At 41.6% G+C, this 24,748-nt stretch overlaps 1 protein-coding gene across 1 annotated transcript in view; it reads right to left on the bottom strand.

Annotated features, from left to right (window-relative positions):
* Window positions 1-24,748, bottom strand: part of LOC309547231 (interleukin-1 receptor-like 2) — a 139,202-nt gene that overhangs the window by 58,119 nt on the left and 56,335 nt on the right. The window contains exons 3-5 of the mRNA XM_082247046.1: window positions 14,827-15,052; window positions 12,679-12,862; window positions 5,213-5,381 (exon numbers count right to left, since the gene is read on the bottom strand). Of these exons, the coding sequence (XP_082103172.1) occupies window positions 5,213-5,381; window positions 12,679-12,862; window positions 14,827-15,052 (579 nt within the window). The remainder of the gene's footprint in view (window positions 1-5,212; window positions 5,382-12,678; window positions 12,863-14,826; window positions 15,053-24,748) is intronic.

The raw sequence follows: 24,748 nt of genomic DNA, 5'->3' as shown, positions 1-24,748 counted from the left end.
TCCTTATTATGAATCCAATCTGCTATTCGTGCTATGGAGATTGCCTGATAATATTTCTTAAAATTGGGTGCCGCAACCCCCCCGGACCTTTTTTCCTTTATTAATACTGCATAGGCAATTCTAGGATGTTTATGCGCCCATATATTTTATTATAATTGCTCATAATTTTCTGAAATTATCCTGGGGGAGGGTGATTGGGACCATTTGGAATATATAAATACATTTGGGGAGAATATTCATTTTTACTACATTAACTCTACCCAACCATGAGAGAGGTCTATGCCTCAAGCGGTTCAGTTGTTTTTTTGCCCTATTCAATATGGGTATGTAATTGGCCTCAAATAGGGTTGCTGTGGATCTAGTTAGTTAGCACCAAGGTATCACAATTCCTCTCTACACCATACAAAGGGGAATTTGGGCTGGATTGCCTGTTGTTCTTTCTTTGATGTTGTAATATTGAAAATTTCCAATTTGGCAATATTAACTTTGAAATTTGATAATTCCCCATATCTCCCTAATTATCCTAGCACCAATGGGAGATAATACATCATCCGCATATGCTGCCACTTTGTACTCTCTATATTCCCCACTCGCACCCCTTTAATACCTATATTTTTGCGCACTGCTGCCAGTAGGGGTTCTAGAGCCAAGACAACAGCATAGGGGAAAGGGGGCACCCTTGCCTAGTTCCATTATAAAGCTCGAAAGGGGAGGACAGACTGCCGTTCACTCTTATTCTCGCCAATACATCATCCTATCTCCAATATCTGGGTGCCTCAGAGTCTCCAACATGAAGCTCCAATCGATCCTATCGAAAGCCTTTTCAGCATCTACTGACAGTAAAATGGTTGGGTGCCCTTCTCTTTCACTTCATGGATTAAAAGGAGTGACTTAAGGCAATTGTCCCTCCCCTCTCGCCCAGTAACAAAGCCTACCTGATCATTATATATCCATCTTGGCAATAAGGGTTTTAGCCTTTCTGCTATGATTTTTGTGAATATTTTTATATCAGTGTTTAAAAGGGAGATTAATCTATAGCTTGTCGGTGTTGATGGGTCTTTCCCTTCTTTCAGAATGAGAGTTATGTAAGAAAGAAGAGATTCTTGTCTCAAATGTTATCCTTCCCAATTGTATTAAAATATATGCATAATTTAGGGACTTAAATCTTTTGGAACCTTTTATAATACCTAATAGAATATCCATCAGGGCCCGGACTCTTCCCCAAGGTAATATTCCTTATTGCCCATCCTACCTCTTCCTGTGCAATCGGGGCCTCTAGATCCTCTAGCTCCTCCTCGGGCAGCCTAGGGAGGTCAAGTTCTTGCAGGTATGCCCTCACCACTGGATCCTCCTTTTTTACTTTCACTGCCTTCCTTATTCTGTCTGACATTGTACAGCTGGTAAAATAGGAATGGAATACCTGAGCAATATCCTGGGATGCCTTTACTATTTGCCCATTCTTGTATTTAATTTTAGGAATATTGGATGAATTTTTTTTCTCCCTTACTGCTTTTGCTAGCCATTTCCTGGGTTTATTTCCCCATTGATATTTTTCCTTCATCACTATATGAAATGCAGTTTTTGTCTCGTACTCCATAAGAGCCGTTAATTCTCCTCTCTTCTCAATTAATTCTCGCTGCTCTGGAATGCCATTGGATCTGGCCTGTTGTTCCAAAATATTAACTTCCCTTAATAACTGGTTCTTCCTCTCCTTCTTTTCCCTCTTTCTTTGTGTCCCAATGCCTATCAATATCCCTCTTATGTAAGCCTTATGCGCTTCCCATAGAATAGTCTGTGAAATCTCCGGTGTATCATTAATCACAAAGAAACTCTCCAATTCCTTTTCCACCTTCTCTGTTATTTTGGGGTCCTGGATAAGAGACTCATTCAGTTCCCAGGCCCTTTCTCTAGGTGCTACTGTTGAGAAATCCAACTGGGTCAACACTGGGGCATGGTCAGAGAGGCAAAATAGTCACATCCTTAAGGGAGGTTAATAATTGATGTTCTATTAGGATGTAATCAATCCCTGAATAAGACCCATGTATTGGGGAATAACAAGTATAATCTCTCTTTGGATGTCTGATCCTCCAAGCATTGACCAGCTGACATTCCCCCAATAAGCTTTTAATTTCCTTCTGCCATTGTAGTGGGAGACTAGAGAGTCCCATCGATTAATCTATACGTGGGTCCAACTCCATATTAAAAGTCTCCCTTTTATAAGGGAAGCTACAATGAGCTTCCCTTTTTTAAATATCATAAATGTTTTCAGAATTTTCCTCAAAAACGTATTTGGCTCTCTATTGGGTGCATAGATGTTTGCAAAAGTACACTCCGTTTCAGATATTTTCCCCTTATAAACAGAAACCTTCCCCCAGGATCTGCCAGCTGTTCTTTTAGCATAAATATGGTGTATCTATTGAATCCAAACACCACTCCTCGTTAGTGGCTCAAAACCGTGTCACCATAAAACCACATAGGGAAGTGGCGAGATGATAATTTAATTTAATTGAATCCCTGAAGCATGTGTGATATGTGTTTCTTGTAAGCAGGCTACTCATATCCCATAATGGAGCAATTCTCCAGTGAGCCAGGGCTCTTCATCCACGGCCGCGGCAGGTGGAGACCTCGGGCTCAGTATCCATCAGCTCTTCGGATACATGTAGCGGCGGCGGGGGTCGGGCGGCGGGCAGCGATGGGCAGCAACGGGGACTCAATTAGCAGCTCGTTCCATAGCGGGTGTACATGTCATCATGCCAGAGCTCCTCCCCCCAAGGTGACAAAGTGGTTAGAGTGGAGCTGTAAGAGAGTTGACCCAAGGTGTATCAGGGTGGCAAAGTGGTGAGAGCAAGAGGGGAGACAGAGTGTTAAGAGTGTGGGGAGCTGCAGAGTGGTAAGGGGGATCAGAGGAATGGTGATAGCAGGGGCAGGTGGATGGGAATAATCAGAGTAATTGTGGTGGTAAGCAGAATTTTAAAGCAGAGGGATTTGGCATAGTGGTGAGGGAAGCGAGGGGAAGAGAGGATGCATTTCTAAAATACATAAAGATGTTCATGCAAGCGGAGTGAAAACATATTGAACGTCAATATTGGGAGCATCCCTCAACCAATTAAATACCACTGTGATGGACACATGTGCAGCTATGTCATACTCAAGCATGCGCAGTGTATTGTGGCTCTCATCTTGTGGAGGCTTCAACCCTCTGATGAAATCCTGCATGTGGGGTTGCGCAGAATAATAGTAGTAATAGAATAATAGATATTAATATACAGGATTTATATAGTGCCAACAGTTTTCACAGCGCTTTACAACATGAGGGAAGACAGTACAGCTACAATACAATTCAATACAGGAGCAATGGAGAAATTAAAAGTTAATTTGTTAGGTGGAGGATAGGTTTCTCTGAAAAGTTTTCAGGGATCGCCTAAAAGTGGACAAAGTAGAATATAGTGGGACAGATTGGGGAAGGGAGTTCCATAGAATGGGGGAAGCTCGGGAGAAGTCATGGAGGCGAGCATGGGATGAGGTGACAAGGGAACTTGAGAGCAGAAAGTATTGGGAGGAACGAAGGACAATTTTGTTGGTATTTTAAGAGTAGGATAGTGATGTAGCTGGGGAAGAGTTGTGGATGGCTTTATAAGTTATTGTTAGTATTTTTAATTTATTCCTTGGGTGAGTGACAGTCAATGGAGGGGTGGAAGACACTAAGGGGCTGATTTAAGAACATGTTGGCGCATTTGCATCATTCACATCATTAAAATAAATGGAAAACAACTGCAACTTGCACCGGATGCGCAGAATCGTTTTGCACACTAGCACAGATACGTTCTTAAATACAAGTGAACGCGCATTAGGCACCTGCTCAGTGTAATGCTAATCTGCAGGTAGCACATCTTAATGAGCTTTTGATTAGCAGATGAAGTAATTGCTTCCAGCTTTATTCCATTCATTAACTTCCTTTTGAAACAATGCAATATTTATTTTATAGATCTTCCTCTTATCAATATTTGTGCGGATGATCCCCTTGACTTGGATGTGAAAAATCATATTTGCCAAAATGTAATTGTACATGTATATGTGGCCCTCTCCAAAACTGTGCATTTTATGGAGATGGTCAACAATCATTGGTGGATCTTAAACTTCCATGAAAATATCTTCTCAATACATGTCTGTGTATTGTGTATTCTGATCCCGTCACTCCCCCATACACTGTACAATCTGATTGGACAACGATTGCATCTACTCATCTGTCAGACCAAGTCACTCCCCCATACACTGTACAATCTGATTGAACAATGATTGCATCTATTGATCTGTCTGACCAAGTTACTCTCTCATACACTATACAATCTGATTCCAATTTCACCAGTGCACCACAGGCGCAGGTCTGCCCGTGAATGGTTGGTGAAATATATATCACAGGAGATGTAAGGGAGAAAGTGCAGCACCTTGCAGGGTATACAAAATGTGCAAGCATGCCCACAGTCATATACAACATTCCACATGCGTGGGATATGCCTTTGGGGATCTACAAGCCATCTTATTGAAGATCACAACAATGCTTTACATTGTTTTATTCTTATCATGTATATATATCATCAAATCTACACTATTTATCCCAACACTATTTTGCCCTCTATGTCTGTAGGATAACAATTAACACAAAAGGGGAGGTTTACTAAAGCTGGTGCACACAAAATCTAGTACAACTGTGCATAGTAACCAACCAATCAGCTTCTAGGTTTTATTGTCAAAGCTAAAGCTGGATACACACGATACAACTTTTGTTGTTTGATTTCCTTTAGATTTACCTTCAACTATGTAGTGAATGGGTCTGTCTGATTGCATACACATTGAAAGTGTTTAGGTGTTTAGGTTTTACCTCATATTATATTTATAGGGTTTTGGTAAATCTAAAGGAAAAAATCAATAGGAGATTGTAAAATGTGTATCCAGCTTTAATCGAACAAGCTGAAATTAGAAGCTGATTGGTTACTATGTACAGCTGAACCAGATTCTGTGTGCAACAGTTTTAGAAAATCTCCCCTAATGAGTAATATGAACTCTCACTTTCTTTCCTGTGTCTCTTTTTTATACTACTTATGGATTGCAATTTTCTATATTTGCAGTAACAGAAGCATATCTTGTATTTTTAAGCCGTCAAACATAACAAGTTTAGAAAAATAATTTTGTGATAGTAAATCTTTATAATTACCCTTTATGGTATTAGTGATGGACCGTGAGATGTTATAGTTGGTCCCATTGTGTATAAGCGAAGTTACACATGTGTACTTTCCGTTATCTTCTGGAATCACATTTGAGATGCTCAAAAATTGATTTATTGTAAAATATTTGTCTGTTGTCATATCCAAGGGCTTGCATTCCTGTACAAAATGACAACAGCAATTTCTGTATAAATACATAATAAGAGCTTTTCCTTGTTACTAGTTGGTATTATGGTGCAGCTTGGACCAATGTAAGTATGCAGTATGCATATGAAGCAGCCATTAGAAATTTTGGGGCCACATAAAACCTATTTGCCGGCAACCCTCCGACTGCCACCTAACTTTAGGGCACAGGAATTAACAACAGTGGGCTGATAAGTGCTCATTAGTAGGGATGATCGAACGGTTCGGGTCAACCATCGGTTCGGCCCGAACATTGGGTGTTCGAGGTTCGGCCGAATTTAGAACTTTTTGCCCAAAAAGTTCGGAATTCGGCAACCAGAACCGACCAAAATGCAATGGGACAGGAAATGGGCTTTAAAAGCCCGTGATTGGACCAGAACCATCAGTAAAAGCCAATTGAGGGGCAGGAGAATGCTAGGAATGTGATTGAAGTGACTAGGGGGTCCATAGTCCAATCATTAGTGAATACGCCCCCCAGTATATAAGATAGACCCCGCCAAATTCCTAGCATTCTTGTACGGGACATGAAAGAGAGTGGAATGCTGTTCTGTTCTAATGTGTTACAAAGTGTCATTTAGCTATTTTTAGTGTGAGGAAAGGGATATCTAGTGTAGTTAGAGTGCTCCTTTTACACTTTAATTAGCTTCAAAAATTTAGTTTCTGTAGGGAAAGTGTTAAGTGTAAGGGGACCGTAGTGTAGTGTAGGGTTAACTGATAGTGACTGCTATGGAAGGGTGACAAAACCCCTCCATAGCAGGGTGACCGCTATAGAGAAATAATCATTTCTCTGAGTTGCTTCGGAACTGGAATATGGCTTCTCACCAGCCAAGCATTTTTTATGCTGCAGGGGCTGCCACTGCCAGTGCTTTTTTGAGGACATGTTTGATGTCAGACATGACATCTGAACATGTGTATAGGGGGTATATATACACATATATGTCTGTATATATACCCCTAGACATATATAGGTGTGATAGTAGCAGAAATATATGCTTGCGCTAATGAAATCATCTACAGTAATATATTTCTGCTACTATCACACCTATATATGGCTAGGTGTCTATACACATATAAGTATGTGTGTATATATACCACTATACACAAGTTCAGATGTTTTGCCTGCCTCAAAAGAACCCAAAAAAATGCCAAAAAAAACGCTAGTGTCAAAAAAAAAAAAATGCCCAGGTGTGTTTTTGCTGGCATTTTTCGGGGGTTTTTGGAGGCAGGCAAAACATCTGAACTTGTGCACAGTACCACTATACACAAGTTCAGATGTTTTTCCTGACTGCAAAGAACCCAAAAAAATGCCTGCTATTAAACCGGCAAGGTGTTAAAGCAGAGAAGCCAACCCCCTGTGCTGAAAGTGTTCTAATACAAACAATCCTTTTTTTTTTATGGTTCTGGACATGCTACAGAGCTGAAACTTCACAGGTACGCCTTTTAGACCCCCCAGACACAAAATCACACAAAAAAGTTCTTAAAAATTGTCATTTTTGATAAAAAAGCCAATTATTGAAAAAATTAAAAAAAAAAAAAAAAAAAGAGAGATTTTTTTGGATTTCGTATCTGGGGGGTCTAAAAGGTGTACATGTGAAGTTTCAGCTCTGTAGCATGTCCAGAACCATTAAAAAAAAGATTGTTTGTATTAGAACACTTTCAGCACAGGAGTATGGCTTCGCTGCTGTAACACCTTGCCGGTTTAATAGCAGGCATTTTTTTGGGTTCTTTGCAGTCAGGAAAAACATCTGAACTTGTGTATAGTGGTACTGTGCACAAGTTCTGATGTTTTGCCTGCCTCCAAAAACTCCCAAAAAATGCCAGCAAAAACACACCTGGGCATTTTTTTTTTGACGCTAGCGTTTTTTTTGGCATTTTTTTGGGTTCTTTTGAGGCAGGCAAAACATCTGAACTTGTGTATAGTGGTGTATATACACACATACTTATATGTATAAACACACCTAGCCATATATAGGTGTGATAGTAGCAGAAATATATTAGTGTAAATGATTTCATTAGCGCAAGCATATATTTCTGCTACTATATGTGGGGGTATATAGAAATCAATACCCAAAGGGATAAATATCAGTGCAGGGGCAAGTGTGAGTATCTAAAGGTGAATACCCAAAGGGAATAAATAACCGTGCTTCTTATGAAATAATGGATAGTGAAAAAAATGGGATACCAAGTCGCATATGTGGCGAGAGAAGGGAGTATTCCCAAAACATACAAAAAGGTAATAGGGTAACAATCATAAATAGAGTGAGGTGTAATCCTCAAAGGAATATGCTATAATATTAGTCCCACACACAAAAAGTGCTAACGTGCAGGATTATAACTTAGTGCAGTTTATATTGGTATGCTAGTCCAAATGGCAAAATAAAGTGCTCCGGTGCAGATTTTCACTCAGTGCCGCTTCCCAACATGGGTGACTGGTGTGACCTCAGTGACTCTTCAAGTGTGGCCGGTGTGATGGGTCAAGGTGCTCCCCACACTCCCAGGACCACACTTACCAGAAGGGGGGTACCCCTACAGGGGTAATAGGCCTATACTCCAAGTAAGATGTGGCTCCTATATCCCTCACAGATCCTTATTGGGTTCCTCTGGTTCTGGTGTCAGTAGAAGTCATATCACCCTTGTTTGGCTGGAAATATCACTGGGGGTCTTAAGGTGGATGCTCTCATTTGTGTCCCGGATATATATATAAGGAAGGAGACTTGTATAGTGTAGTACAGTTTGAATAATATAAAGTTTATTAAAGAAATGTACTCACGTCTACACAGTTAAAATCAGGCAATATACACAGCATGAGCCAGGGATGTCCGCCACGATCTATCTGTTCCGGAACGCTATGCGTTCCACGCGGTCCGGAAGTGCGTTCCAAGTGTAAAGGCGGAAGTGACGTAGTGATGCTCTATGCGTTTCATCATAAAGACGTCATCAGGAGTGGTCTTTATGACGAAACGCATAGAGCTTCACTACGCCACTTCCGCCTTTACACTTGGAATGCACTTCCGGACCACGTGGAACGCATAGCGTTCCGGAACAGATAGATCACGGCGGACCTCCCTGGCTCATGCTGTGTACATTGCCTGATTTTAACTGTGTAGATGTGAGTACATTTATTAAACTTTATATTATTCAAACTGTACTACACTAATATTATAGCATATTCCTTTTGTTTATAAATAGAAATGTTATTTATTTCCTTTGGGTATTGACCTTTATATACCCACACCTGCCCCTTTGTGGGGTTTGCTCCTCCTTGCTTTCCTTTGTGGGGTTTGCTCTGCATAGAGCCTATGCACATATAGTCACTGTAGCACTTTATAATTACACCTTTATTGTTTGTTGCACTTTCTATGGTACACCAACTATATTGGATATATCAATTATTCTACCACTGAGGTTTTCGGTCACCTCATTTATATGCACTTTAAAACCCCAAGTACCATTGTTTTTATCAGTTATTTGTCCTGCATAATATGTATTGAATATTTAATTATGTATTTCACCTAAAGGTCACTTTAATAATTGTACGCTTACTTGTAACTGGTTTTCTATACTGTGGACACTTTAATACTTCTTCTGTGCCTGTATTATAGTTTTGGCAGCGCCATTTACCTCCTTGTCGTCCTTATATTAGGGAGTACTGTTTGCATGAAGGGGTGTACTTGGTCAGCTACAATGTTTAGGTAGGTGGTATGTGTCAAAGTAACATCCACATGAAGGGCAGGATTAGGGTTTCCCATTATCACATGAAAGCATCACACTGCCTCTGCCAGCTCGCCTTCTTCCCAACACTGCATCCTGGTGCCATTCTTTTACCCTTGTAAGGCACCCTGACTGGTCTGTGGCTATGCAGCCCCATACACAACAAGCTGCGTTGCCCATTTTTTCTGCTTCAGCCCATCAGTATTAGGGACAACATGTTTGTCTCCTGCCTAGTATATCTTACCAACATACAGAAGCCATTGAAACAAATTAATGAATGTTACTCGATTAACCTTTCAGCGGTCATACAGTTATGGTTGATCAGTGTATATTTTTGATGAAAAGTTAAACAAAATTGTATAAGGGTCCATTCAGACTAGCGCGACTTGTCAGGCGACTTGTCAGCCTGACAAGTCGCGCTCGGTCGCTCGCCATAAATTAGCACAGGACCCGTTCTAATAGGAGCGACACAAGTCGCTCCGACTTAGAAAAAGGGTCCTGTACTACTTTGGGGCGACCTGGAGGCGACTTGCATTGACTTCAATTATATGAAGTCCGTACAAGTCGCGCTGTGCACCGCGACTTCACAGGTCACCCCACAAAGTCGGATCGCGCCAGTCTGAATGGGCTGTAAAGCAGGAGTTCTTTAAAAAAAAAAAAACATAGACTGGTTATGTACAGCTATGAAAACACAAATAAAGTGACCCTTACAACAATGTATAGTAATCCATAATTCATGACACAACTGCAGTGTATATTGTACTGCAGCTTTCCATGTACATATTTTAATATATAAACAGTGATATAATATTCATATACATTTAATTTTGACATGGTTTAATACCACAGCAAATCAGTATTCTTAGATAGTAAGTTTCCTTAGAGCAGAAAATGTGTCTGCAGAGCACTCAGTTTGTACAGTGTTGTGTGCAATACTGGATGAATCCGGAGGGTAAATTCTAATGCCATGTACTGCAATATTAAGACTACCCCTCAGGTACAAAGAACCGGGCCCCCTGGTATACGTGGCACTGCAAGGAGTGTAAGCTGCTCCTCTTGCTGTGGGCTGTCAGGATGTTGAGCTGGGGCTCCAGCACTCCCTCTTCCTGGTCAGTGCCACTGTGTACAGTTTGTGCAGATTGCAGTTGCACTCTGCAAGTGCAATTGCTCTAGAGCTTAGTAAATTAGGTAAAGCTTCACTTTGCAAAGGATACCCAATCACATGCAAGGAAAAAAAAAAAGCATTTTTGCTTGCACATGATTGGATGATGGAAGTCAGGGATCCTCCTAATTTAATGAGCTCTTGAGCAACTGCTCTTGCAGAGTGCAGCTGCACTTTGCAAAGTGCACAGTCTATTTACATTTAGTGAATAAACCTCCAAGGTCCCTTTCAGAAGAGCAATCTGATCGGGTACCCCTGTCAGTTTTTCAGGCAGACACGATCGGAGGATATATGCACTAGTGATATCGACCGATATTGTTTTTTCATTGCCGATACCGATATTTTGGTCATCACGTATGGGTAGCGGCCGATATTTTTGTACATTTAAAATTATAATTTTTTTTTTTCACTTTACAGGTACTGTTGTGGAGGGATCTGGGGGTCTAAAAGACCATAAACCCCTCCTCTGCACTTGAATGCTGTAATTTCTTTAATCTGGCGCCGAGTACCCGGAACTTCTGGAAGTTATGTCATGACATCCCTTCTTGCTGAACTGATGGGGCATTGGCTGGTACAGGAGGGCTGGCTCTGACCTCCTTTTATCAGTCCTGTATGCAAATCTCACATTTGACCAATCCCTGTGTAACCTGCAAATCACTGTAGTAGTTGCCACTACTACAGTGATAGCAGGAGTTTTCTAGGTCTAGTGCCAAATGGCTGTAGTTTTGCATAGTAATCACAGAGGATCACTTGCCTCCATTCCAAGAAAGTCTTGTATTTTTTTCAAGAAATACAAGGTGTTCTCTGATTGCACGTGGGGGAGATGTAGAACAGTATTATCACAATCCCCATCTCATCCAATTAGACAACGCCCTGTATTCATTGAAACAAGGTTTTCTCTGAATGGCAGCAGTGCCGAGCGAAAGACCCTCTGCAGTTACTATGCAGAAATTAAGTCTCAAAGGACCAAGAAAACTACTATTATTACTGATGGGCAGGTCGATCAGTCAGGTATGAGATATACATACTTTATATGGTTCAAGCTGGATCGATGTAACTATGAAAAAAAAATCATAACTAAACTTCAGCTTTAAATGAAGTAGGAAAATAATGGTTCTACTGGCAGGATCAACATGTAAAAAAAATTTAGAGGAGAAAAAGAAACACTACTGTGTTAATATTTATTACAAAATGCACTATATATGTAATGTTTTATTTTATCCATGGTTCAATCTTAATGCCTATTTTACAGTTGTGGTCAGGTGGAGCAGTAAAAACAGTCAGTTGGCATACACATATGTGGTATGTTATATGCAACATGGCCTGCGAAACACAACCTATTCAAGTGAATTGAGCCTCACCACAACTAGGTGGTTAGGAGACAACATAATGCCTCCTCTCTACCTATCAAACTCTCCCGGGATCACTCTTCAGAGGGCGACCACAACTATTAACCCATCCCCCTAACTATGATCCTTATCTTAGAGCAGTGATGGTGAACCTATGGCATGCGTGCCACAGCTGGCACGCAGGGCCCTCTCTGTGGGCACGTCAGCTATACTGGGAAGCTGCCGCCGCTGATGCCTCAGCTCTCTAATCCTCCCCCCGAATGGCAGCGATGCTGTGACAAGGGGGGAAGCGAGCGTGGATGGTCAGTGTACTTCCCCGCTCGCCGCCCTTCTGTCAAGCAGCGCTGCACAGGGACAGAGCAACGCTTGCAGAGATCGCCGCCCACTCTGATTCCTCCTGCCTCCCCATTGGCTGCAGCCAAGCACCAATGAGGAGGTTGACAAGTGCACCATGGGACATTTAGTCCCAGAAGACTATGGGGAGAGAGAGATAGAGACTGTGAGAAAGATTGGAGCACCACACTGTGAGCCAGGGACAGAGAGGCTGAGAGGATACCCCCCTGCAGTGCCAGTTACGGGCCTTGCCACGGGCAACCGAAAGTGAGTGGACATCTGTTCGGAGGAAGTGTTGCTGTGTCGCTGGGATTGGTGAGAGGCCCTTGCGGCCAATATCTGTGGTGGTTAATAATTGCAGTGTTGGCACTTTGAAAAAAATAAGTTGGTTTTGTGTCGCAGTTTGGGCACACGGGCTCAAAAAGGTTTGCCATCACTGTCTTGGAGCTTCTGTACATTTCTGCCCATGGCAGTAATGCAGTTCATGTTACAGCACTGGGTAGTACTGCACTGCACAGAACAGCAACTGCTTTAGTTTGACTAATCAAAGCAAAGGAAGACTTCCTTTTTCACTGTGCTTAGTCCACTGAAAACTGCTGACCCCCAAACCCTAAGAGGCGAACATTTGTCCATACACACTTCTTTATAGATCCCAAAATAATTATAATTTCATTTCCTGCAGTAAAAATTGCAACTCTTAGTTCAAATATAGAGGTACCTTAAACCAGTAGAACTGTGCAGTCTCAGCATCAACATATTCAGTTACATATGGACATTGAATTCTCAGCGATTTTTCCCTGAATAGTAGATAATTGTATAATGCTTCATCTTTATAACACAAACCATTATCATTCTGAAACACGTCCACTTTTACAACTTCTTGCAAACATTCTTTTGCATCTCTGTGTATGTAAGAAAAGAAAGCATTACTGTAAGAAATAAACTTATTACCTGAATGAGACCACATGTTCCCAATGGAAACCAAGTCACATAAAATAGGATCATTTGGTTACGTAGAAAAGTGTTTCTCAACCTTTTTTTAGTCAAGGCGTCCTTTAAATTCCCCACAATTCTAAAGGCACCCCCTTCTAAAATTTAAAAAACGAAACAAATAGTTTTGCATAATGCAGCATCACCCACACATAGGACACGCAACATTAGCAGTGATTTATTCTTCCAAAGCAAATACACCTTTGCACACTGGTACTGATTAGTATTCCAATGTTTCTCTTCTCCCACGGTTTCTCTCCCTCACTCACCTAAAGTGACCCTGGGGTTGAAGGAGAGGGGTAGTTGTCTAATGTCCTCCTTATTAACTGATGACATCTTTAGTGTTCAGGACACTGGCAGATGGAAAGTTGTAATGGTGTACAATGAAAACCTGTGGCTTTGAGTAATTAATAGACAGGCTTGATCCAGCTCTTCTAGGAAGGATGTCCACAAGGTTTAGGAGTGTGTCTATGGGAATGTCTGACCATTCTTCCTGAAGTGCATTTGTGAGGTCAGGCACTGATGTTGGAAGAGAAGGCCTGGCTTGCAGCCTCCACTCTAATTCATCCCAAAGGTGTTCTATCAGGTTGAGGTCAGGAACCCAAACTCGCTCATCCATGTCTTTATGGGCCTTGCCTTGTGCACTGGTCTAAATCATTTGGTAGAGGGAGGATTATGGCGTGGGGTCGTTTTTCAGGGGTGAGACTTGGCCCTAAGTTCCAGTGAAGGGAACTCTTGAGGCGTCAGCATACCAAGACATTTTGGACAATTTCACACCAGTGCACAAAGCAAGGTCTATTAAGACAGTGTTTCTCAACTTTGGTCCTCGGGGCACACTAACAGGCCGGATTTTAAGTATTACCTTGGGGAGATGCAGACTAGAATACTGCAATCCCTGAGCAGGAAATTATATCACCTCACCTGTGATGTATTTCAGTTTTCTTGCAAACCTGGCCTGTTAGTGTGCCCTGAGGAACACTGAGTTGAGAAACACTGCATTAAGACATAGATGAGTGAGTTTGGGGTGGAGGAACTCTGCACAGAGTCCTGACCTGAACCTGATAGAACACCTTTGGAATGAATTTCAAGCAGAGACTGCAAGCCAGGCCTTTTCGTCCACATCAGTGCCTGACCTCACAAATGTGTTTCTGAAAGAATGGTCAAACATTCCAATAGACACACTCCTAAACCTTGTGGACAGCCCTCCCAGAAAGGTTAAAGCTATTATAGCTGCAAAGGGTGGGGCAACTCAATATTGAACCCTACGAACTAAGACTGGGATGCCATTAAAGTTCATGTGGGTTTAATATTTTTGGTAATATAGTATATAGTATAGTATAATATAGTATAAGTTTGAAAGTAATTCCAAAAAAAGAATAATAAGTAAATGGGTAAACATGGAAATGTGCCATTGCTGCAACATTTTTATTAAGTTATTATGTTAGTTCCTGAATACCTCGATGCCAACCATGTATATTTTGCATAGATTGTATCTAAGCCCAAAAACAAAATTTAAATATATTGCAGTACTTGGGGACATATTATTTTTCCAGAAAGGTTAATTAAGCCTTTTACATGTATTGTCTTTTGTGCTATTTTATTTTATCTTTTTTTTTTTTTACCTAAATGTAGGCAAGACTGAATCATTTCCTACAAGGGTAAAAAGAGAAAAACTAAAAGGATTTGGATTTTTCTGTCAAACAGCATGTCACACCAATGCTTTACCTCAATGGGGTGGAATTCTTTGCTGCCCCTGTTGATGTTTGGCAATCATTTGATGAACTGACAAATATTTTTTTCAATACTTTTTAGAAGGAATGTACTTCTATATAGACACACCCATATACAGTACCAGGGTCTCATCATTTTCTCTTACCTGTACACACATAAATAAAAGCCTGAATCTTCCAGCCTTGCAGGGAAAAACTTCAGGTAGTTGCTATCTTGATGAATTCTTGCCTGTAGGTCTGTGGATATTTCTATCTTTGAGCCATTTATAAACCAGGTTATGTTGTAACTGTTGCCGGACTCTGGGGGTTCAAGTGGGCATCTGACAAAAAATGGTTCTCCATTAGGGACTAAAGTTTTTGTAGGCTTTCCACCTGCAAGTGAAAACGTGATATATAAATAAAACACTCCATAAAATATGTTTACAAAATGTATTATGAGTAAAAAAAATCATATGTTAACCACTGATGCAATAAATCCTATCCTAAAATTGCCTAGGTCCTAGAAAATGTATTTATGCCCGAGCTTCGAACATTAAAAATATCATTAAGGTTCATGCACAGATGAACTGTTTTCCTGCATTTGACGTGTGTTTAAAATGCATGTCCAACGCAGGTTAGCAAATGTGCATTGACTTCAATAGAGTAACGTACATGACAGTTGAGAGGCTGCTTTTGACCTCTTCTGTAACATATTTGGTGTGATGGGACTATCTCAAAAGTCAACAATTTTGGAACCACGCCTATCATTCAATTACAACAGTAAGGAGGCAACCGATCAGTAAAAACTAGTGATCGACCGATATCGTTTTTTAATTGCCGATACTGATATTTTGGTCATCGGGTATCGGCTGATATTTTCAGAAATTTAAAAAACATTTTTTTTTTTTCAAAGGTACTCTTCTGGAGGGATCTGGGGGGTCTAAAGACCCCAAACCCCTCCTCGGCACTTAAAAGCATTCAAAACCCCAAGTTTAGCTGTTTTGAATGCTCGCATTTTTTTGAATTTGGCGCCGAGTACCCGGAAGTCATGACATCACTTCCAGGTTATTTACACGGAGACCCGATCAGAGCCGAATGCGGCTTTGATTGGGTCCTCTCTTCGAAGGCCGTGCAGGCTGGCTGCCTGGGTCTCCCGGTGGGACGGGAGACCCGGGCGAGCCGCGGAAGGCGACGGGAGGGGGGGGACGTCCCCTTCCACTCCTTGTAATGACAGCCAATCGGCTTCTCAGCAGCATCGGCTGTCATTACAAGACAGCTGACCGTCGGCTATGGACGCCTGTACCGGGGTGATGCCTCTAGCTGCAGGCATCACTCCAGTACAGCACTTTCCCGAAATATCGGCAATATCGGTAACCTCAGGGGCCGATTCCGATATATAGGGGGAAGTGCATATCGGCGTTGCCGATAATTGATCCATCCCTAGTAAGAATCCATTAGAAGCACTCCTGAAAAATAAAACTACATTGCGCTACTTTTGAATCCCGTTTACTTACGCACATCTTCACAGCAGAGAAGCAAATTATTGTCAAGGCTTGGAAATAAACGACCATACTACTTGGCAAACTCTTTTCTCATAACATCCCACAGGGCAGCACAGTGGTGTAGTGGTTAGCATTTTTGCCTAGCAACAAAAGGGTCGCTGGTTCAAATCCCAACCACGACACTCCCTGCCTGGATTTTGCATGTTCTCCCTGTGCCTGCATGGGTTTCCTCCGGGTACTCCGGTTTCCTCCCACACTCCAAAGACATGCTGGTAGGTTAATTGGCTCTAGTGTGTGTATGCATACCTGCCAACTGTCCCGTTTTTCCCGGGACAATCCCGGCAAATAGGAGCCTGTCCCGGGTAATTTACATTGTCCCTGATTAACAGGGACAATGTAAATCATTAAAAACATTAAACAGTGTTGCTCTCTCCCCAGCTATGTGTTGTAGTTCTGGCAGCACGTTGTCTGTCTCTCGGTGCCCGCTCACTCTTCCCGCCTGTCGCAAATTTAACGTGTCACCGGAGGCAGGGTGTCAGCATGGTGCACTTTCCGAAATCCGCCAGCAGGGGGAGGCAGAGCACCTTTCGACAAGCTGACACTTTATAATTGCAGGGAATTGTGATGATAATTTTAAACTTTAGGCAGAAGTAGTGCAGCTGAATGGGAGAATATTTCCAACTCCAAATATTTCCAACTCTGCTACTTTGGCCCCAAGTTTTTAATTCCCTTTTCAAATTCCTGTAATTCTCTCTTTATGAAGTAGACCCTATAATCTGATAAGTAGGCAGAGATTAATTATGCAGAGTGGGCGGAGCTTCGGGGAAGTGGGTGTGGTAAGTAATTGATAGCTGTGCTGCAAAGTGTCCCTGGAAATTTTTTTCAAATGTTGGCAACTATGTGTATGTATGAATGTGACCTTAGATCGTAAGCTCCTTGAGGGCAGGGACTGATGTGAATGTATATGTAACGCACTGCATAAATTGACAGCGCTATATAAGTACCTGAAAATAATAAAATAAATGTACAGTATGTATCAAAAGAAGTTGTGGTAATTTGAAATGATAGATTTCTCTAATTACAAAGAATATGGAGTTCCTTGATGACACACATTTTAATTCATAGCTATAATGCATGATCTTTCAGTCGGGATAAAAACTTTTGGTACTTAAAGCTGTATTAATGGGTCTATTTATAAAACGTGGTGCATGAATGTCAGAAGCATTACTTCCAGTTGAGCAAAATGTCCTGTATTTTTTTCTAAGACACTAGCTCCAACTAGTGGCCAATACGCAGTAAAGTTTTCTCATTAAAGTGGTAGTAAACCCTGGAATTTTATTTTTACCTACAGGTTAGCTCATAATAAAGCTTACCTGTAGGTTAACTACTTCTGGACCGGAAGTTTTTACCCCCTTAATGACCAGGCCATTTTTTGCAATATGACACTGTGTTGTTTTAACTGACAATTGCACAGTCGTGCGATGCTGTACCTAAATAAAATTGATGTCCTTTTTTTCCCACAAATAGAGCTTTCTTTTGGTGATATTTGATCACCACGGCGGTTTTTATTTTTTGCGCTATAAACAAAAAATTGCAACAATTCTGAAAAAAAAAAAACAAACAATATTTTTTTACTTTCTGCTATAAAACACAGCCAATAAAAAAAAATTAAAAAATCAAATTTTTTCATCATTTTAGGCCAATATGTATTCTGCCACAAATTGTTGGTAAAAAAAATCACAATAAGTGTATATTGATTGGTTTTCGCAAAAGATATCGCGTCTACAAACTAGGGGATAGATTTAAGGCATTTTCATTTTTTTTCGTTTTTTACAAGTAATGGCGGCGATCCTGCGATTTTTAGCGGGACATTGTGGTGTAACAGATGGGACACCTAACTGACATTTTTGACACTTTTGAGGGGACCAGTGACATTACTATAGTAATCAGTGCTAAATATATGCACTGTTACTGTACTAATGACACTGGCACGAAAGGGGTTAACACCAGGGGCAATCAAAGTGTGTCCATAGGGGTTGTTTTCTACCCCTGTGGGGGGTGGACTCACTAGATGAACACAGAGATCTATGTTGTTGAATAGCAGGAACACAAGATCCATGTGTTCATCTGTGACAGACCACCGTTCTGTTTCTATGGGGAGCAATCGCGGGTAGCCGGCAGACATCGCGTCCGCCGGATCCGCTGATTGGCTCCCCCTCTGGCCAATCACTGGCTGTTGCACAAATAGCCCCCACAATCCTCCACTGGCTATTGCACGAAGCGACGTACAGGTATATTGTTTTGCACAATAGAGCCGACCTTCCACAGTATATGTGTGGTGGCTGATCGGCAAGTGGTTAAATGAATATCTCCTAAACGTGCATTGTTTAGGAGAAATTCTTGCAAGCAGCAGCTGGTGACATCACTGGCTCATATGCTCTGAAGGAATGGCATACCTGCGCTGTTCCTTCAGAGCTGTGTGCCACGGCCGAGACTCCAGGGCATGCAAGAGTGACGTCATCCTGGCTCCCCGAACCCCCGGAAGAAAACCAGGAGATAATGGAGGCCTCTGCAGCGGTGACAGCGTGCCGCTGTAGGGCTTCTTTTTAAGGAAAGTCTTTCATAATGTGCTTCATTTTAAGGTAAGTCTTTGATTATGATATTGCCTTGCAGGTAAAAACTTTTTTTTTTTCTTTACACGGTTTACTACCGCTTTAAAATAGTTCAGAAACTTATACTGCATTCTGGCCACTAGAAGGAGCTGATGGTACAGGCAATAATTTCACAAGAAATACAGTATATGGTACATTTTGTTCAACTTGCACAAAAGTTTATGACATTTGGGCAGAAAATGCTTTACAAATAGACCCTTAAAGCGGAGTTCCACCCAAAAGTGGAACTTCCGCTCATTTGCTTCCCCCCCCCCCCCTCCGGTGCCACATTTGGCACCTTTCAGGGGGAAGGGGGGAATGGGTACCTGTTTTTGACAAGTACCCTTCCCCACTTTTGGGAGACAGCGCCGTGGCGCCATCCACCAGAAGTTTGTCCTCTTTCCCCCACCGCCGAGCCTATAAGAATGCGCGGCGCGCTTCGCACATGCGCAGTAGGAAACCGGCTGTGAAGCCGAAAGGCTTCATTGCCGGTTTCCCTTACAAAGAATGGCGGTGGCAGCACCCGGGAGCCAATCTGAAAATCGGTTGGGGTGCTGACATTGTGGGCTCCCCGGACAGGTAAATGTCTATATATTAAAAGTTAGCAGCTACAGTATTTGTAGCTGCTGACTTTTAAATTTATTTTCTCCATCTTTAAGTGTTTGCTAACACAAGTTACAACATATTCCTGTGTTTACAGATGTTTATTGTCCACTTACCGTACTGTAGGTTTACTTCTACAATGAGGGCCAGCTACACAGAATCACGTAATGATATGTGTGCCCACCCTCCCGGCTATGCTGTGACTGTCTCCAGAACATGCCAATAACCGATTTCCAGCCAATGAGCTATTGCCAGGACCCACGATCTGCGAAGCAAGTGACAGGAGAGAGCTTTGTGTATGTAAATAACACAAAGCTCCCTTCTGACAGCAGTGATGTTCTGGTTTTTTGTTTCCCTGCAAAGCAGGGCCATACACTGTCACATGTCACAGGCCGGCCATACACATGTCAAATTCCAAACAATTTTTCTGTCAAAAATTGCACCTTTGAATATTTGCTCGATTTTCAACCATTAGCGTTGCCACAGCAACTGCCGATATTTGTGCGGCCGTCGAGGTTGAGTGATCGGCATGTTGGAAATTTTTGGAAAAATTTATAAATTTCTAATCAATGATGGGACAGATGTGCAAGAAATATAATCAAAAAAGAAATGCGCATGATCTGTGACCTGGAAAGAACAGAAGATTTATTTTCCATAACAACATGAGATGAAATTAAAGGCTTAGTTGGTCGAATTTTGACATCAATGGTGGCACCATCGGATTACAAAATGCACAAATGTTTGATTTTTGATTGACAAATAGTTCGGAAATTTGACCCATGTATGGCCTGCATTAGTGAGCCACACAGTAAATACATTACATATAGTTAGGCCCACAATTAACCACTTGACTGCCCCAGATGTTAACCCCTTCCCAGCTAGTGTCATTAGTACAGTGTCAGTGTATTATTAGCACTCATCCCTGTATGTCACTGGAGATGTCAGTGGCAGTTAGCATTTCCCACAAAGTTGCTGTTAGTGTCAGATTACTGATTACAGTTCTGCTAAAAGTCGTTGAACCACCCCCCCCAGTATAGTATAAAAAATATATATATATAAATTCCAGTATATATCTCATAGTTTGTAGACACTAGTCCTTTCACGCAAACCAATCAATATACATGTAGCAAGGTTTCCAGACCTATGGCCTGATGTGGGTCTGCCATTAGTACCGGTAATCTCTCCAGCCTATGTTAGCTGCGACCCTGGGTGTGACAACTGAAGCAGCGACAACTCCGGCATCTTTGTTTGTGGTTTTTATTGGAATAAAGGGGATGGGAGAAGGGAATGAGTGGGATACTCCTTGAGGCTTAAACTAATTTCAATTGGGACTTTACTTCTGAAATGCCCGTTGGCGCTTCCTTGACGCCAGCCAGCGCCAGCCAACACTCACTGACACTGAGAACACTCTGTAGAAAAAAAGAAGTGCTGAATCCTTGACTTATAGTCCAGAAGATCCAAGACTGAGAACTGTAGAATTCCTGACACTGTTGTACTATGAAAGTCACTGAATACTTTCCCCCGCCTGGCACAGCTTGAGGTAGAACTCTGTATAGCTGTCACTTTAACTGGCACGCTCTATGCAACTGCAGGTGCCCTCTTTGACCTTGAACTCTTTAGGGTCCACTGACAATGTACCCCCTCTGTAGCTTCAGGGTTCTCAACCTAGGTACCCCCTTTACAGCTAGCTGACACTGGATCCCAGAACCTCTCCCGGAGTGGTCCACTCTAACTTCAGGCAGACCCCAAGGGGCCATCCTCAGTATTCACGACCTGTGTAGGCTTTCCTGGGACTGGACCTCTCTCTCTCCCCTCAGCTCAACTCAGCACTCTCTGGACACTCAGACGACACCCCGAGACATCCACCTTCCTCAGACAGGAGGAGAGACAGCCATACTCTCCTTCCTGGGACTCTGCTCCCGCCAAAGACACCGTGCCACGCACTTCCCCCCAAACGTATACCCACTCCCAGAATCCTTTGCAGCATAATCTGCCTTCTGGGGTAGTTACAAGCTGGGATGTGTCCCCTGATTGGGCTTCCAACACTGCCCTATGAGAATCCTCTCACAGGAGCCAATGGGGATACTTCTCCTCTCAGCAGGCACATCTGGAAGCCCTGACACCCTAGCTAAATAAATCACAGCCCTGCTGTTAGGCATAGAAGGCCCACTATACATTTACCTAGCACCTACCTGTAGGGTGCTACATACACTTATTGGGATTTTTTTTTTCAAAGACATGTAGCAGAATACATTTTTGCCTAAATGTATGAAGAAATTTGATTTTTTAAATTGTTTTTTGGATATGTTTTCTAACAGAAAGTAAAAAATATTGTTTTTTTCTTTTTTTTTCAAAATGTATGCTGTTTTTTCATTTATAGAGTAAAATATACCACCAAAAGAATACCGTATTTGTGGGAAAAAATTATATAAATTTTGTTTGGATACAGCGTTACATGACCGCGCAATTGCCAGTTAAATTAGCACAGTGCTGAATAGCAAAAAAATGGCCAGGTCATGAAGTGGGTAAAATCTTCCAGGGCTGAAGTGGTTACCCTGTTGCCAACTGCCCCACGTACATATACTGTGGAGCAATGGCTCATCTGCGCAGAATCACTTACCTGTACGTGATTCTGCACTTCCAGGTCTGAGGTGCGCACGCGCAACGCCGGCACTCCCCTCCCGCTGTGATTAGACAATCACAGTGGGAGCCAATCAGCAGGTCTAGCGGACTCGATGTCCAAGGGCAGCCTGCGATAGTTCATGAGAGAAGCAGAATGGCGGTTTGCCTATGTAAACAAGGCCGATTGCCGTGTTGTCAGTAGGGAAGGTAGTGATCTTATGTTTCTGAGAAGCAGGAATGTGGATCTCTGCCTTCCCACAGTACAAGCACCTCCCCCACAGTTAGTAAACGCTTCCTAGGCACACATTTAACCCTTCGAATGCCCCTTCCCTGTCGGTGTCATTAATACAGTGACAATGCATATTTTTGGCACTGATCACTGTATTAGTGTCACTGGTCTCCAAAAAAGTGTCACTTAGCGTCCGGTTTGTCCACCACATCATCGTAGTCCCGCTATAAGTCGCTGATCGTTGCCATCACTAGTAATAAATAAATAAATAAATAAATAAATAAAATAAAAATTCCATGAATATATCTCATTATTTGTAGACGTTATAACTTTTGCACAAACCAACCAATAAACGCTTATTGAGATTTTGTTTAGTAAAAATATGTAGCAGAATACATATGGGCCTAAATTGATTTTTTATTGGAAATGTTTTATAGCAGAAAGTAAAAAATCTTGTTTTTCTTTTTGTCAAAATTGGCGTTCTTTTTTGGTTTATAGCTCAAAAAATAAAAACCGCAGGAGGTGATCAAATACAACCAAAAGAACGTTCTATTTGTGGGGGAAAGAAAAGGACACAAATGTTGTTGGGGTACAGCGTAGCATGACTGCGCAATTGTCAGTTTAAAGTAGCGTAGTGCCGTTTCGCAAAAAATTACCTGGTCATGAAGGGGGGGGGGTAAAACCTTTTGGAGCTGAAGTGGTTAAAAGGAATCCCATGCCACCCCAATATTATCTGTCCAACCTAACTGCCACATTTCCTTTATGTTCACTATTCAACAACCAAGTAGTCCTATGTTTTGTATTCAGCCTTTCTATGTGCATTCCTGGTTTAGATGAGAGCAGGCTACACTAATAGGCAGATAAAGAATTTTCCAAGCAATATTTGCAAGTAAACCAGTATTATAACCCATTCCAATTTAAGAAAAAGTACAACATTAATACTGTACAGAAAGCACTGGCAATTGAGTCCCCAAGGTCAGATACAAATACACCAGAACAGAAAATGTTAGGAGCTCATTGCCTTTGATGCCATGACATCATGCAATATACCTCAAGCATATGCACAGATCAGTTTACAGCACCAGGCTGGCAAGTAGAGGCATTTTTTTCTGCTTCTGTCTCTTCTGCAATAAAAGTCCGCCCGCTCGCCGTTTCTTAGATCAAAATGTTAGTTCCACTTTAAATAAAATGCTCCATGGGGATTGTTTGATCAGTTCTAACATTTTAAAAAGATTAATAGGTAGAAAAAAAGTTTTCCACAAAGATCCCACAAACACAGTCACAGACCAAGAACATGTATGAGGATCAGGAAAGTCAGATAAACGTCAGAGGCCCTTCTCTGTATACTGGGCCTGGGGCAGTGACACAATGTAGTTGAGCAAGAGGATTAGAATGACAACCAGGTAACTTGTAATTGTATGAGGAGATATCATCAATTGCATCCTCCATGTCTTTCTCATGACAGATTTCCTTTAAAGCTGTCTTATTAGACCTGTAATACATTGTGCCAGCAGCACCTTGTACCTCTTATGGTTAGTTAACATGTAAAGAAATACTCCTTGCTGAATTGCAAAATAAATTACTTAAGTCAATAATGACTAATAAAGTCATTGTTGACTCTCAAAGGTCCCAAACCTGAGCCTTCTGACTTGGGTATGCAATGAGGTTGATTTACTAAAGGCAAATAGACTGTTTACTTTGTAAAGAAAGTTGAACTTTGCGAGGAGACTTTCCCCAGAGCTTATTGAATGAGGAGAAGCTCTTCTGACTTCCTTCATCCAAGCATGTGCCATCAAAGATTCAGTTGTTTTTCTTTTCCTTGCATATGGTTGGGTATTCTTTGCAAAGTGAAATTTCACCTTATTCACTATAGCTCCCAACTGTCCCTGATTTTGGGGGACTGTCCCTGATTTAGAACAAAGTCCCTCTTTTCATTTGTCCCTCATTTTGGTCTGATCTACATACAGTAGTTGTATATAAAATGCACTATTTATCTTTCAAAAAGTGTTTCCAAGAGCTAAACCATTCATCCGATTTCTAAATTGCTGCATTTGTAAATGTCATAAGCCAGTATAAGGCAATAATAGTGATAAAAAAAGCACTTGTGAGTTTAACAAATCTTTTTGTTGTATAATTTTCTGTCTACTGGGCACTTTCACCCCCTTCCTGGTCAGGCCAATTTTCAGCTTTCAGCGCGGTCACACTTTGAATGACAATTGTACAGTCATGCAACACTGTACCCATATGACATTTTTATCATTTTTTTTTAACACAAATAGAGCTTTCTTTTGGTGGTATTTAATCACCACTGGGTTTTATTTTTATTTGATAAACAAATGAAAAAAGACCGAAAAAAGACTTGGAGCCTCTGGGGTATCATGTGATCGCTATGATTGGTCATAGTGATCACATGATTACAATGTAAACAAACAGTCATGAATGGCTTCTATTTATGACTATTGTGATGCTGTGATTGGCCCAC

Source organism: Pelophylax lessonae (genome assembly GCF_965119305.1).
Source record: "Pelophylax lessonae genome assembly, chromosome: 2".
Lineage (NCBI taxonomy): Eukaryota > Metazoa > Chordata > Amphibia > Anura > Ranidae > Pelophylax > Pelophylax lessonae.
This window is presented reverse-complemented; position numbering and strand designations above follow the sequence as displayed.